Source organism: Protomyctophum parallelum (genome assembly GCF_964188405.1).
Source record: "Protomyctophum parallelum genome assembly, chromosome: 1".
NCBI classification, from domain to species: domain Eukaryota; kingdom Metazoa; phylum Chordata; class Actinopteri; order Myctophiformes; family Myctophidae; genus Protomyctophum; species Protomyctophum parallelum.
In genome coordinates this window covers 75,852,511-75,869,383 of record NC_139697.1, presented here as the reverse complement: position 1 = coordinate 75,869,383, position 16,873 = coordinate 75,852,511, and the positions used below count along the sequence as shown (strand labels likewise).

The 16,873-nt window shown below is 43.4% G+C and overlaps 1 protein-coding gene across 1 annotated transcript; it reads left to right on the top strand.

Annotated features, from left to right (window-relative positions):
• Nucleotides 1-362: 362 nt before the first annotated feature.
• spry4 (sprouty homolog 4) lies at nucleotides 363-16,264 on the top strand. Its single transcript, XM_083774841.1, has 3 exons — nucleotides 363-653; nucleotides 9,464-9,714; nucleotides 10,254-16,264. The coding sequence occupies exons 2-3, from the start codon at nucleotides 9,529-9,531 to the stop codon at nucleotides 11,334-11,336; spliced, it is 1,269 nt and encodes a 422-aa protein (XP_083630967.1). The 5' UTR covers nucleotides 363-653; nucleotides 9,464-9,528; the 3' UTR covers nucleotides 11,337-16,264.
• The last annotated feature ends 609 nt before the right edge of the window (nucleotides 16,265-16,873 follow it).

The following is a 16,873-nucleotide window of genomic DNA, read 5'->3' as shown; positions in this document are numbered from 1 at the left end:
GCACACATTACAGACGATGACGAGGAGGAGACTTCATTCATGTAATCCGGCCTGGCTGACATTGCCCTTGTGACGAAAACCCCTCTCCCTCTCTCCCTCTCTCCTTCCATTCATAAAAAAATAAAAGGGGAAAAAAAATGTCGGCATCGCGCTTGCGCAATGTCACTCGGAGTCCTTCCCATTCATAAAATGGACCCCCTCCTCCCCCCTCGCAGCATTCTAGCCCAGAGAGCAGTTCGCTCTGGCCTCCTCCTCCCCATTCACAAAAAAAGAGAGAAATCGTGTCCAGGCATCTGCGCAGTGAGGACGTCGACTTTACCCTCCCATTCATAAAAACTCATTTCCAGCTCGGTCGCCGTTGCAACATCACCATCGTGTCCAAAAAGCCTCGCGTCTCTCCGAGTCTCTCAGCACCGCAGCGAGCGAAGCGGAGCCCCGTTTACGCACAACGGAGAGTGGAATAGGAACAAAAAGTCGCTCCGCGAATCGAGTGCCCCTTTCGGTTGCTTTTTGTTTGACATTTTCGCCCCCATTTGGATGTTAAACGCCTTTTCCACTTGGATTTTTTTTGTGGGGGAATATATAAACTCACAAGGCTTTATGTGCGGTCGTCGTTGCGCGGCGAAGAAATGAGATTTCCCAGTGTGAAAAAAGTAAGTGATCAAACTTGGATTTGTCTTTCCTTTCCCTAAGGTGACGTATTATTAACCGTGATATAATGTTGTGTCCGTGTTGCACCGCAGACAGACAGACTGACAAACCTGTTTCTTTGGATTCGCCCGGATTTACTGAGCCTATACATCGCAGCAAGCAAGCAGCGCCGAACAGATTCAGCGCTGTACGCGCACACACAAACTCGCGCACGTACGCGCGCGGCAAGCACACACACATACACACGGACGGACGGGTTATTTTGCAACAAGCTGTTCCCGACCCGTGTTTTGCACTTTGAGTCAATATTTAACTACAGATTTCCACCGAAGCGAAGCTGGTGGGAAAAAAACCCCATCGTGTTTTCTAAAACGGCACGATCCGGATCGAAAAGAATAGCCTACATAAAAGGCCTACTATACCGATTCGATTAAAGCAGACCCTTTTAATCGATTACACACACATATAGCCTATAGTTACGGTTTAGAGGGGGGTGGGGAGGGGAAAGAGGGTCCCGTTGTGATGACATAAAGCAACGGAATGGTGTTTGTGTTCGGTAATCGGTAGGGATCCACCGTGTTGTATCATCATCTCTCTCTCTCCCCCCTCCATTCACATAAAGCAGGGAGCTGTCTGTGACTGCAGCGCTGTAGGCTCAGGCTGGCACGCCATGTTCATTATGATAGGACACATCAGGTGCTCTGTGCAGGGCTCTGCTTGCCTGGCCTGCTTGCCTTTCCATATATACAGTAGGCTATTATATACTGTATATTAGGCCTACAAGCATCACGATCTGCTGTTTTCGGCGAGCGATGCTGTCTTTATAAGACAGAATAATTTAAAGCGTTATTCTAATGTGCGCGCAATCAAGCCATAACCATCGCAGAGTTAAGCTATCTGTTCTTTTACAAACGGGCTTTCTTATCAGATCAATATAATATAGGACTATAGACTATAGCCTATTACTGCGATCATTCAGATGCATCGTGCATGTCATACGAGTCGACGCCCACATAAGGAGCCTGCTGCCTATTTTATTTATGTTCCGTTTGTAAGTCTGCGTATAGACTATATAGCCTATACTGCATGCTGCTAATTGCTTGTTCACTGGTCCATTTTGTGTAAATGTTACAATTTATAATTTAGGCATTTATAGCAGACGCTCTTAATCCAGAGTGGTTGAGGCTATTCATTAAGCAAAAACAACGCAATAGCCTACATATAAATAGTCGTCAAGGATCATATAAGTAGGCTAAGCTAAGAATCTAATGACCGTCTAACGAATGTCTGTCTGCAATGAAACGATCGGCCAACAATAGAATGCTATGTCTACTCTATACATCTATGCTATCTACATTGCATAATTGTAGCCTTTGCATTTACGCCTACAAGGTCGTCGAGGCTAGTGCAAGAATTGTTAGGCCTATATACATTTATTATGCACACTATATGGCCCACATGTCCCTGTTATAAGCCTTTTATTATTCAGTACTATGTCGACCCGTGTGTGTGTGTGTGTGTGTGTGTGTGTGTGTGTGTGTGTGTGTGTGTGTGTGTGCGTGCGTGCGCGCCGCCTGCCTCCGGTTTTTATGACTCAGTCCGTTCACATCTAGCAGGGCCATTGAAGGGAGGGACGCGCACGCGTCGCGCGCGCGCGCACAGTTCCGGCCGGAGCTCATTTCTAATGGTCTAGATTTGATGATCACAAGCCATTTGTTTCGGTGCCAGCTGCAATGTCGCAACAGGTTTCTCAATCGGGCTTTTCTCTCCGCAAGTCTGCAGGAAAAATATAGGGATTCATATGCTAGGGCTATAGGTTACTATGCAGGCGGATTTGAAAATGAAGGCGTATAGAATTAGGTCTAAAAACAAATAGTCTCTCAAGTCCATATAAATATGGCCTATATACAATTATAAATATGCCACATTTTAGTTCAATTCGGGTGCACCGTGCTCGAGCTATAGCAGTGTAGGCCTACGACCATTGGTGTTCGTTTGGTCCTTTTTATCTAGATTCTAGACCTTAATTTCCGCCGTATTGTCGAGAATGTTGTGTAGGCCTAAACCATATAGTCGCACACGGCACACAAGGCTGTGGTGGTGGCTACCGCTACACCATGGGTTACACCAATGAAAATGGTTCAAATTCAATGGACATCTATTAGTTAGCCATGTTTTGTTTTCTGCAGTAAAATCTTCAGAGTTCATTTAACTAGAGTGTATATATAGATAGGCCTATACTGGTCCATTTGGTTGCATTCGACGTACACTCTCACTTATACTGGTTAGATCACTAAGGCTTGTGTAGTGTATATATAGGACATGTCAGCCAATAATGCCTGGCTATCTCTACGAATGAACTCTTTCCTTGGCATCTTTTAAAACTGTTAAATGGCTACTGTTAGGTCTTTGTAAATAATAAAAAAGTCCATATAATGAAGAAATTATTACCCAACATTCTTCCTAGTATATGGAATGTTATTATTCACTATACTTTTGCTATAGCACATATTTCTAGGCCACAGCCTCCCCAGAAGTGCAGAATGTGTTCTCTTGTATCAGTCCCTGCACTGCTTTCCCTGTGCAAGTTCTTTGCCTTGTTTTGCATGTCGGAGTGGCTTTTTGCATGCAAGTCCTGCACTCTGGTGCTCCCGGCTCTTTAGAAAGGAGCCTGCTATTGTTCTAATGTCAAAGTTAGAATGGAGGAGAGCTCTGGAAAAAAAACAAACCTCTTGGTATTCAGTCTAAAACATCACCATACTTCATGGATCATCTGACATTTCATGAACGTCCCTGAACGTATATGTTGAGAGAGAGAGAGAGTGAGAGTGCGTGCGTGTGTTCATGTGCGTGCATGCGTGTTATTTTGAACCTATATGTTAGGTTTCTATTTTGCACTTGGCAAACGTGTCATATTTGGGTGTAATACACACCCTGATTTGGCTGTCTATCGCAAGTATCGCATGATGCTGGTTTATGTCTATCAAATGATGCTGATTTGGGATAGATTTAAGATATAATGTCTATCATATGCCGCTGATTTGGGATAGATTTAGGATATACTGACTATCACATGCCGCTGATTTGGGATAGATTTAGGATATAATGACTATCTCATGCCGCTGATTTGGGCTATATGTCTATCTTATGATGCTGATTGGGTATACTATATTACGTCTATCTCATGATGCTGATTGGGTATACTATATTACGTCTATCTCATGATGCTGATGTTGTTATACTATTACGTCTATCTCATGATGCTGATTGGCTATACTATTACGTCTATCTCATGATGCTGATTGGCTATACTATTACGTCTATCACATGATGCTGATTGGGTATACTATTACGTCTATCTTATGATGCTGATTGGGTATACTATATTACGTCTATCTCATGATGCTGATTGGGTATACTATTACGTCTATCTCATGATGCTGATTGGCTATACTATTACGTCTATCTCATGATGCTGATTGGCTATACTATTACGTCTATCTCATGATGCTGATTGGCTATACTATTACGTCTATCTCATGATGCTGATTGGCTATACTATTACGTCTATCTCATGATGCTGATTGGCTATACTATTACGTCTATCGCATGATGTTGATTGGCTATACTATTACGTTTATCGCATGATGCTGATTGGCTATACTATTACGTCTATCGCATGATGCTGATTGGCTATACTATTACGTTTATCGCATGATGCTGATTGGCTATACTATTACGTCTATCTCATGATGCTGATTGGCTATACTATTACGTCTATCGCATGATGCTGATTGGCTATACTATTACGTTTATCGCATGATGCTGATTGGCTATACTATTACGTCTATCTCATGATGCTGATTGGCTATACTATTTCGTCTATCTCATGATGCTGATTGGCTATACTATTTCGTCTATCTCATGATGCTGATTGGCTATACTATTACGTCTATCACATGATGCTGATTGGCTATACTATTACGTCTATCGCATGATGCTGATTGGCTATACTATTACATCTATCTCATGACACTTGTGGATTAGCATTGCCATCCTGCTGCAGGGTGTAGTATTCATTCAGCTTTAACCCATTATGACCTGAGGCAGATTCTACGAATTACTTTTCTAAATCAGTAGTTCTCACAAAAATGTTCAAAATAGCAGATGTGCAAGTTTGCAGCTTGTAGATCTGCTATTTGTTCAAACTCTGAGCTTGTAGGCTATAGATCTGCTATTTGTGCAAGCTCGCAGCTTGCATATAGATCTGCTATTTGTGCAAGCTTGCAGTGTTTAGATCTGCTATTTGTGCAAACTCGCAGCTTGCATAGATCTGCTATTTGTGCAAGCTCACAACTTATAGATCTGGTATTTTTGAATAGCCAATGCAGAAATCTAAAATGACACAGAATGCTTTCCTTAACACGTTAACCATTGCATCTCTATTTTGGGCATGCATGTCAAAATAGGCAAACATATATTCCGAAAGGAAATATAGCTATATTTGACACTGTCGTTCAACAAAGCATACATCATGTGGTTAACCAAAATAACCTATAGCATCCCTATGTTCTTGTGTAAAGATTCTGTGTAAAATAGAAGATTTAACAAGCTCACACAACGCATGGCATTGTAAATCTGCTGTGTGTTCACTGTTCAGCAAAGAGTTTTGCATAGAGGGGGAAAGGGAGGGGGGGGGGTCTTTAAGGTGTTGATGTGGAAATGTTCTGGTCTGTGTCGGTGATGATTGATTTGTTTATACCGGGGGTGCTCAAAGTGGGGTCCGGGGACCCTCAGGGGTAACATTGTTAATATAGCATCTCAATCACATTAACCACTTCATCCTTTTATACGTTGGCTATTCTACATTCTACAAGCTTGTACATCTGCTATTTTGGAATATTAAAAATAAATCTTGAAAGTATTGGAAAATGTTAAATAAGTTTGATACCAAAAAACAACAACAACAAAATCTTCTCTTCTGGGTGTCACTGGCACAAAACATTTTCAGATGTTGGGTCCGTGGCCAAATACATATCAATGTGGGGGTCCTTGACACGAAATAGCCTACTGGTTTATACCAACTGTCAAAGCAGAAGGAAGTTATCAGGGGGACAATTCTACTTTTAGTGTTAATGTGCTAATCTGAGCTAATCATTGGTCAATCAAAGAAAGAAGCCCGATGTCGAATAAAGGATGTTAACCATACCTTCTGGGTAGAACAAATATAAATAGAGGATGTTAACCATACCTTCTGGGTAGAACAAATGTAAATAGAGGATGTTAACCATACCCTCTGGGTAGAACAAATGTAAATAGAGGATGTTAACCATACCTTCTGGGTAGAACAAATGTAAATAGAGGATGTTAACCATACCTTCTGGGTAGAACAAATGTAAATAAAGGATGTTAACCATACCTTCTGGGTAGAACAAATGTAAATAGAGGATGTTAACCATACCTTCTGGGTAGAACAAATGTAAATAGAGGATGTTAACCATACCTTCTGGGTAGAACAAATATAAAACAAAACAAAAAAGCCAATTTGCATGACGTTCTCGGAAAGAAACCTCGTATCTCCATGTTATTTGTTTTTTGTTTGTTTATTTTGCATGATGTTCCATGCTTTGTTTGCTAATGTAATGTATTCCACGGTCTGTCCTGTTTAGTTTTTATGTTTTGTGTGGGGACTGCAGATGTAAATTAGCATCTTTGCTAATAAATTCGGTGTATTTACGTTGCATTCAACAACAACAAAAATTCTCCCGTAAATTTACACTCTATCATCCAAAAGTATATCGAAAATAGCATGCTCAGAAATGCTCCGCTATGCATTGTGAGCTTGTGGGTCGACTATTTTCACTATTATGACCCATTAAAACCGTGAAAGCATCTGTGTCATTTTAGATCTTATATAGCAACATTGGTTCTCAAAGTGGGTCCATTATTTTATACTTTGGCTATATTAAAACATTGTGAAGAATTGTGATTTTTTTTAAAATATATATATATTTTTAAGTGAACATTTTTACCGGTAACTAACTCGTTTCTGGGGGTCCGCGGCCAAATACATATTTTGGGAGTCCTTGACACGAAAAAGTTCGAGAATCACCAATATAACAACATATGTTTTTTCAGAAAACTGTTAGGATTTAGAAGACATTTTGTAGAATCGGCCTCAGGTCTTAAAGGGTTTAAAACAACAGAAAAGGGAGGATTTTTGGACATACAAGGTTTCCCACGTGACCTGACAGCACAGCGATGTGATAAACACAAGCCAGAGACTTGTCATTACGAGACATGTCATGCACGATGGCTCATTAAAAGCAGAGGTTTGGAGTTCAGCGAGGCCTCGTCCCAACTCGGTTGAAGCCTGAAGTGATTAACAGTGGTGTGTGTAAAGTAACTAAGTACATTTACTTATGGTATTTGTACTTTACTTGAGTAATTACAATACAATACTTTTGTCTTCTACTCCACTATATCTCAGAGGCAAATATTGTACTTTTACTAATTACTTTAGTTAGAGTTTGATTATTATTGCAAAACATAGGCCTACATTAACCACTTCAGCCCTATATACATTTCACCCATTTGAAAATAGCCAATCTACAAGCACACAAGCTTGTAGATCAGCTATTTTCAAAAGATTTTTATACACTTGAAAACTTGAAATGAGACATTCTGCATAATGAGTACTTTTACTTTTTGGTACATTTTTATACCTTTTGTACTTTTTAATTCCGGAGTCTTACTTTTAACAGAGTATTTCTACATTTTGCAGTATCGATACTTTTACAGTAAAACATGCGAGTACTTTTTCCACCACTGGTTGAGGCCTGAAGTGATTAGTCAGGACAGATGGGAACAGTTTCCACACTCCATCCTCCTCCACATATCCATTCTGTCACAATGACATGATTGACAATGTCCCCCCCTCCCCCCTTCTTTTTTCTTAGCTTTTCCCCAAAATGCTAATGTAGATCAACTATATCCTTCTCTACTTCCCCTTTATTTTTAAACGCCGCAAAGTTGAATCGTCTATGCCGGTTCAATTCATATGGTAAAAGCCACAGTGGTAATTTATACATTTTGTAATGTGATTAAACGTGTACCAGGCTTGCAGGATGAAATCCACACTTGGCCAGGGTAGCGATATGGCATTTATGAGCTGCGGGCATGCAGTACTACTCAACAACCACGTAGGTGTTTTAACTAGGATCAGAACTTCTCAATGGAAGAGTATGAGAGTCCACCTCTCCAACCACAGCACATGTGTCATGTGCTAGTTCTAGCCTATCATATATAGCCGCTATATCGTTCCAAATGGACCCTTACATGCCTGTAACTCTGAGTCATAATAATAGAAAAATAATTGTCTTTATTGTCCCCACAGGGGACATAACATAACATAACAAAGAGAGAACATAACACCAAGACAGTTGCATGAAGTCCCAGCACAAAAACGGTCCTATCCTATCAGCGAGGAAGTTTGTTTCGCAATGGTTGAAGGGACAAAACTCCTACTAAAACAAACTTTTCCCCATTTCTATGTCTTGGTCCAGATGGCATGAGTTTGAAGAAGGATGGTGATCAGTGTCATTTGCTATTGTGTGGGGGTTACGGGGGTTCTGTGAAACCACTAGCCTGAAAGAAAAATGTGATTCATTCAAGTTATTTCCGGATTGCAGCTTCAACACCGAAGAATTTAATGTGCCGTCCCCCAGCGTCCCGTGTAAAAAAACTACTTGAAAACAAAAGTTTGAAGAAAAAAAGTCTGAGCGCTCACAGCTGTCTCTGTTTGTGCAGCCTGTGAATTAATTAATATTTTATTTCCGTGTCCAGACAATTTCTTGACATGCGATTATCAGACACATCAATTAAGATAATAGCAAAGAGAAAAGAAAAAAGCATTCCAGTGTATAGTCAGCCAGCAACTCATAAATAATACAACAAGATTTAAAGAAATACAGTTCATCTATGAATACAGTTCATCTACCAGTAAGACGCCAGAGGGCGAGAAGCGACCTCGAGGATGTATGCACGCATCCGCCTCGTTGGCGGCAGACTGCTGGAAGAGCACTGGCGCTTTGACATGGGGGGTCAGATCAACATGGAATGAATTCTGTACGTCCCATATAAGGAGCAAATTGAGTGTACATAGTTTGATGAGGTCAGATCAACATATGGAATGTCAGAATAGGTCAGCTACAGTATATGGAGTTCTAAGGGTGGTAGTGGGGACATTCGCTTGAGTGTACAGGGTTTGATGAGGGCCCAGGTAGGGCCGGGCCTTAATTTTCGGCCTGTTGAGAACTCTAGTTTTCGCCGGCTGCCGGGTGCGGCTGCAATAATAACTTCAGGTTCTGACATGAACAGGTTCTGACATATATCCATATATGGAGATCTAAGGGTTTGAGGTTTGAGCCCAGGTCAGATGATTTGCTGGCCAATATCGATGACATCAGGGATTTCCATATATGGGTTTAACTGCGATAGCAGGTTGCATTTGCCATTTACTATATATCCATCCCTGATGATGTCACGTGAGGTCACGATGACCTGGGCACCTGGGGGCTTCCCTGGGGTGACCAGGGGGCTGATGTCACGATGACCTGGGGAGCTTGCCTGGGGTGACCAACCAACCAACACACGCTGACGGGAAATGCTAGATTCCATAACTGCGACCTGCAGTCGCAATAAGTCACCCTTCTCCTATCCTACGCTTCATAAAGATATCCTGAAAAAATAAATGACAATTAAAGCACAATTCTCATGTTGTATGTGTTCTATCTATCTGTGTGTGTTTCAGTAAGATGCTGCATTAAGCGCGTGCAGACAGAGTGCTGCTGTACGCAGCGTCCCCTCAGCCCCCACATGGAGTCCAGGGTCCCGCACCACATCCCGGGAGTGTCCAGCTCCCTCATCTCCCATCAGCCGCTGCTGGACAGCCAGGTCCCGTACGGACGGCTGCAGCACCCGCTCACCATCTACCCCATCGACCAGATGCGCTCATCCCACGTGGAGAACGACTACATCGACAGCCCCGCCGTCGTCTCCAAGGTTAGAAGAGTCTGGGGGACTTTTCATTTGAGTTTTAAGTCTTAAAAAGCCCTTGTTTGGGCTTTTTGCCGTAATTGATAGATTTTTACAGTATTACGACAGGAAAGGGGGAGAGAGATGGGGGGGAAGACATGCTGCAAAGGTCGTCGAGATCGGGACTCGAACCTGTGACACTCTTGTAGGTGCCTGGACCGCTCGACTGTGGACCAGGTCGACAACACTTAGTTTTAGTTTCGTTTTTATTCGTTTTGTTTTAGTTTTTAACTTTTTATTAGTTTTAGTGTTAGTTTTAGTTTTCTCATACTTACAGGTGCAGGATTAAAAAAGGTTGGAGTAAGTAATGTGTAATAAACACTCAACAAAAGATACCATTTCAAATATATATATATATATATATATATATATATTCAGTTACTGTTGGACCAAAAATTACTGTAGTTAATGTATTAAAAAAAAATCTAGTTCTTATTTTGTTCTGTAAATCTTTTATTTAGTTAGTTTTCGTTAACAATAATAACCATGGTCGTCTCGTCTCCCAGCAGCCCCCCGGCAGCCAGAAGAACGGCGCCGGCGGCTCGCGCCGCGCGATCACGTGGCTCGGCCATAGCCAGAGCCAGCAGCAGCAGCAGGACCCGTCCGGGGGGGCGTTCCTGGGGGCCAACCACAACCACCACCACAACCACCAGCAGCACGGACGCCAGGACGCCACCACCCACCCGTGGATCTCCTTCTCGGGGCGGCCCAGCTCCATCAGCAGCAGCAGCAGCACCTCGTCCGACCAGAGGCTGCTGGACCACGCCGCGCCCACCCCGACGCTGGACCCCCACCACGCCGCGCACCCCCACCCCCACCCCCATCACCCGCACCAGGGCAGCACGGCGCCCCCCAGGACCTTGGGCTGCTTCGCGGCGGTGCCCCCCCCCTCCTCCAGCGTCGACGACCCCAAAGTCCTCACGACCGCCTCCTCGTCCTCCTCCATCTGCTCTACGTCGTCCAAGTCTCTGGACCTCAAAGCCTCGAACGCGACTGCGGGGGGAGGAGGAGGAGTCGGGGGAGTAGTTGGCGTCTGCGGCGGCCAACCGCAGCAGGTCTCGGCGCTGCCGATCCCTTCCTCGCCGGCCGAGAAGAAGCACCTGGCGCTGTGCTGCGAGTGCTGCGGCAAGTGCCGCTGCACGGAGTGCACGCTGCCGCGCGCGCTGCCGTCGTGCTGGGTGTGCAACCAGGAGTGCCTGTGCTCGGCGCGGAGCCTGGTGGACGCCGCCACGTGCATGTGCCTGGTGCGTGGCGTCTTCTACCACTGCGCCACCGAGGACGAGGACGATGAGGGCTCGTGCGCCGACCGGCCGTGCTCCTGCTCCTCCAACAACTGCTGCGCCCGCTGGTCCTTCATGGCGGCGCTGTCCGCCGTGCTGCCCTGCCTGCTCTGCTACCTGCCGGCCACCGGCCTGGCCAAGCTGGGACAGCGGTGCTACGACAACGCCCGCCGGCCTGGCTGCCGCTGCAAGCAGGGGGCCGCCGCGGGCGGCGGGTGCAAAAGTGGGGGAGGAGGAGGAGGAGGAGGAGGGGGCGTGGAGGGCAAGGCACAGGACACTACGGAGAAGCAGCAGCAGCAGGGCTCGTGATGATGGTGGACCTCGGCCTCTGTGGCCTTTTGTGTTTTCAAGACGCACGACACCATGGACGATTACAGTACTCGCTCGCTTTGTTTGGATAGGACAATCCAAGACTTTAAACTATTCGCCCCCCCCCACCCATACACACACACACACGCACGCACACACCACACACGTAATCTGCTGGAACAATTGAACTTAAAGATTAAAAAAACACAAAAGGTACTTAAATGGCTCGTACCTTCACCTGCTACGTCGGGAAAGGTGGATGACGAGAATGGGAACCGGGAATCCGAAAGGCGGCGTCTGCGGTTGGTTGGCCAATCGGTTTGGAAATGACTTAACAGCCACTCAGAGATTTCTTTTTGTTTTTATTTTCTTATTTTACTTTATTTTTTTAAGAACAAGTCGACACAAGAAGGAGAAGTAGAGACTGAAATGTGGGACTGGTGTTTTTGTGGTATTCAAAAAAAAAGAAAGAAAATGGCTGAAGGCACGAAGTCATTGTCCCTTTTTCTGCTGCTCTGAATTTCCCCCCAGCTTATTTCATCACGTTAACTTAACTTAGAATCTTGCTGACCACCGTCCCCCTCGTTAACTTAACTTAGCTTAGAATCTTGCTGACCACCGTCCCCCCGTCCCCCTCCTCGGACAACATAGAAGTTAATACTGTACATGTTGGAAAGCTGTATGTACCCCCACCTTCCAACCTCGGGCCCCGGCCGCCCCAAAAGCACAGGCCAGTGTCCCCCGCCCACCTCGCCCCTCCCGTTAGTAAGCAAGCAAACAGGTGATTAGCGACACAGTGACTTTAGGCCAGGCTGCTGTGAGAGTCCAAAGTACCACTTAACCACTCAACTCTCTCCTCTATTACGATGATCACCGCTCTTGCGAGTGTCGCCAGTCTTTCCCTCGTGTTGCATAGCTTTGGCGATACTGGCTCGCCGTCACTCACATGGTTTTACCATCTCGCCGTCCCGGTCTCCGCACTGATGCAGGTGGTGATGTGAGGCTTCGGAAGCGGCGGCGTTCGCGGTCGTTAATTCTCACCGACGCAAGCAAGTGGAGATGTTTCATGATGCAAGTGAGAAAGAGAGGCTGTCACTTTCCTAGGTCTGCGTCCTTATTCGGAATCACCAGATTTTTGAATTCTGTTAAACGTTCTCCGGCCACCTCGGACACAATGCATGCCATGACCTGCATGCTCTAGTCTAATGGTTACCCACCGTGCTAGAAGTTGATGTGTTGTAGAGATTAAACAAACACACACACACACACACACACACACACACACACACACACACACACACACACACACACACACAAAACTAAAACACAAAAAAACAAACAAAACAAAAAGTAAAAAAAGGTACACCCAATCTTCTCAGGGACTGTTACAGTAACCTTGAATAGAACTTTGGCCTATAGCGTGTCGGTCTCAAAAACTGCCTAAAAAGCCTGGTCGACTTCCTCTAAGGCTGGGCGATATATTGAAAATATATCGATATTGTGATACAGGACTAGATATCACCTCAGATTGTGGATATCGTAATACCTTGATGTAGTGTTATCTTTTCCTTGTTTTTAGTCACTTATAAGCCTTATTGTATACTTAAATACAGAAATAGTCTTCTTTGCTATTTGCAAAAAAGTAAAAAGAAAGAAAGAAAAGAAGATAATTAATTAATTAAAATAATTTGTGATATCACAAATATCAATATCGAGGTATTTGGTCAAAATGTATCGTGATATTTGATTTTGAAGCATATCGCCAAGCCCTAACTTCCTCTTTGCACAAAGCAGGCAAAGAAACATTCAACGGCAACAAGGCAATAGTTAATCATTTAAAACGAGTAAGCTAAGTGAGAGACAAAATGGCCAGAAAATAGCGTTGTTTTTTCTTTCCGGAAGAGAGAGGTTGAGCATAAGCTTGAGAGAGAGAGGGAGAGTGAGTGAATGAGAGAGAAGGCACACGTAAAGTTGTTGTCGTCGTCGTCATCGTCGTGTATGTATCTAGCCAGCCTTAGTTCAAAATAAAACCTGCCACTTGCACAACCTTTATATAAGACGACGCAAACCCCTTAAAGGATGGACTAAAGCACAGTATTAACCGCCACCACTTTGTTTAGTTTTACCCTTATGTTAGTGTATAGACCGGTGGTTCTCAACTTGTTGGCCCGGGAGGGTGATATAGGACATTAAAAAGTAATACCAATACATAAGAATTAAAAGGTATACTAGGCTACGTTAATTCCATTGACAATCTATGGAGCGATCATTAAAATGAAAGCATTAACCCACCTATTAAATAACATATAAGTGGTCAGATGGGTGGGGTGGACCGTGGAAGCTTCAGCGTGCCCTGTTCCCCAAAAGGTTGAGAACCACTGGTGTAGACTACATTTACGTGTATACGCACGCACACACACACACACACACACACACTCGTGCACCAATGTCCTCGTCAAACTAAAACATGCTGCATACACGTAGCTGCATTTGTTAGCTAGATGGTATATCTTTTATTCTCAAAGACTATTTTTGTGGCTTGCATGACGTTTTTCGGACTTTGCCAAAGGAAGCTAGCATAGAGCTCGTCTTCACTCTCGCCAGTGATCACAGTTGTTATGCACTTTTGCCAAATGGAGCTGGTTGCAGTTGGTTCTTTAAGGCACTGTACTGCTACTGCCTTTTTAAATTCAGTTGGCCTTTTTCATTTGGCATAAAGGGAGCCTGTCTTTGTTGCTCATAACATAACGCCTTTTCTTCACGGCGGGGCCCTTAACATACACCGGGGGGCCTCTTAACTCGCTCATAACCTGTACATGTCTTGTTGCACAAAGCTGTTATCAAACAAAAACAGAAAAACACTGTCCATAGTCTTGAATGTATAAGGCAATATTTTCAAAAATTAGCAATCCAGTCTGAGAGAAAGGTGCCAAAATGGGGATTGTGTGACTAGGCGAAAAGCGCAATTTTAGGGAGGGGGGCAAAAAATGTTTTGACAATATATTTAGAAATAGAGCTATGCAGGTGAAATGTTATTTGCTGTAAATAGTTTCACAACATTTGTGTTCTTTAGAAGAGACTTTTAAATGTCCTTGAACGATTGCATGGTACATTATAACTACAATTCAGTACAAAAATATATAGAGAAATATATTAGATATATATTTTGAGGGTAAGAAATAATAAAAGAAATGTTTCTTTATTTTTTATTTTTTTTCCTTTTTTTAGGTTGTGAGTGGGCTGAAAGAGAAATATAAAACAAAAACAGAAACAAAAAAGAAAAGACACGTCTTTCTATCACAAGCACTTGTGTGCCGGGCAATAACAAGAAAACACAAAAAAATGAAACAGGAGAAGCTATCCTACTGTTTATGCCAGTGGTTCTCAAAGTGGGGTCCCTGGGACCCTCAGGGTTCCTTGAGGCGGTTCCAAATGGACACTTACAGGTCTGTATCCGAATGGATTCAGTTTCATTTGTGCACTCTCAGAGATATGGGGAGACCCTGAAATTAAACAAAAAATAATAATAGTTTGAGGGCCACTCGTTTATGCTCTCCGTGGCTCATTAGCAGTCAAGAGGACTAAGCTGAACTCCCCTGGTTCCTCCCCGAGCAGAGAGAGAGGCTGTGTGGACTCATTGAATCCACACAGGGAACACAATCTGCCCCTATCCGGATCAGCCCATTTCCTGCTGTTACTACTCACTGTCCGTCTCAGCTCTCTATAGCTCTCTCACTCTCTAGCTCTCTCTCTCTCTCTCTCTCTCTCTCTCCCTTTTACTCCCTAAAAGTTTTCCAACAAATACCCCCAGGCCTTGATTGACAAACCCAGCTGCTGCGCATAAACGTGTCATGCCACATAATTGGGGAGGGGTCTCTCTCTCTCTCTCTCTCTCTCTAAGCTGTATTCCAGTGCTTCTCAAAGTTTTCAATTCCAAGGCCGCCCATAACTCTGAGAGTGTACAAATGGAACCAAATTAACCTGTAAAGGATCCATTTGGTTCTGTTTTGACCTGTAAGGGTCCATTTAGACCCCGTGTCAAGGAACCCTGAGGGTTCCCTGGACCCCCACTTTGAGAACCACTGTTCTATTCCATTTGGCTTTTTTCCCCCTTTTATTTTTTCTACATTTCCCTGTGTGTCTTCTCCCCTCACTCTTCAAAGTGTCATATTAGCTTTATACTCATGCCATGTGCTCGCTAGCTAACCTGTAAAAAGGTATACGGAATAATCACCAACAGTGACAAGTCAGTGACTGCGAACGGAACCTTTCTGTCTTTTGTTTTGTTTTGTTTCCGCTAGAATGCTGTGACTTTTACACCCCTCCTCTCTGTGTGCTGTATCTGGGCACGCTTTTTTTTTTTTTTTTTTTTTTTACTTTTCAAAGCTCTTGAGAGAGATGTCTCAGCGCCACCAAACGCCACAATGGTCTTCTGTTTCATTAGTAGCTAATGTAGCCTATATGAAGTAAACCCGGGATTAGTATTGTGGCTATAATACTACTCTCAGTAATAACTCTTAATACATACTCCATCGTATGGCGGTGTCACTCGAATCTACAAGCTCACCTCCGTACGGCGAAGTATGAATTAGGCTTAACCCATTGCCTATTAGCCCCCACATTTAAAATAACGTTGGTTTTTATTACATGTATTCATGTAATACAGTATTACTGCACTTACGATCCTTCCCATATAGGTCAATGCTCTCAAGGGGGGCCATTGTGGCGTACAAATGCTGCCAGGAGTCGTCAAAAACAGCTTGCTAATGCAACTCCAGTCCTCTTTGCCTTTGCAATGTCAATGTTGGGGGGAGGGGGGGTTACGAAAAAAAGACTGTGCTCTTTTTGTTTTTATTTTTGTTTTGTTTTTTGTTTAGATATAACAAAAGGAAAAAAAATCTCACATATAAAAGGTTCCCTTTATAGATATATTTATTTTGAAGTTCTATTTTATATAGTATTTATTTAGATGCCAACTTTTGTTTGTGAAGAAAGCTTATGTCGAAATGGAATGTACATTGACAATGGAAATATATATTGTTAAATATACCACGGTCTTGTGTCGTTACTCTTTGGGTGAGGTTTAAATGAAACGCACGCACGCACTACATGTAGAAGATAAATGAAACACACGCACGCACGCACGCACTACATGTACAAGGTTTAAATGAAACACACACACACACACACTACATGTACAAGGTTTAAATGAAACACACACGCACTACATGTACAAGGTTTAAATGAAACACACACACGCACTACATGTAGAAGGTAAATGAAACACACACACTACATGTAAAAGCTATGATTGTTTTCAGCATAGATATTTGGTGTAGAGGAAAAAGGGGAGGGGCAGACCTACAAAATGCCAAAATGCAATACACAAAGAATCTAACTGATAACAAATATTTTCAAACTAGATTTAAAAAAGTGTCTGTTATTTTCACTATACTTTAATGTGACTCTTGTAGGCCTCACTGCCTCAGGGGTATTCAACTGGCAGCCCGCCGGCCAATTTCGTTTGAAAGGGCTAA

What these genes read in the sequence shown, in the direction of transcription:
- spry4 (XM_083774841.1), top strand. Translation starts at nt 9,529, where the DNA reads ATGGAGTCCAGGGTCCCGCACCACATCCCGGGAGTGTCCAGCTCCCTC. An exon ending in GCCCCGCCGTCGTCTCCAAG is followed by an intron (nt 9,715 to 10,253) that starts GTTAGAAGAGTC and finishes CTCGTCTCCCAG; the next exon opens with CAGCCCCCCGGCAGCCAGAA.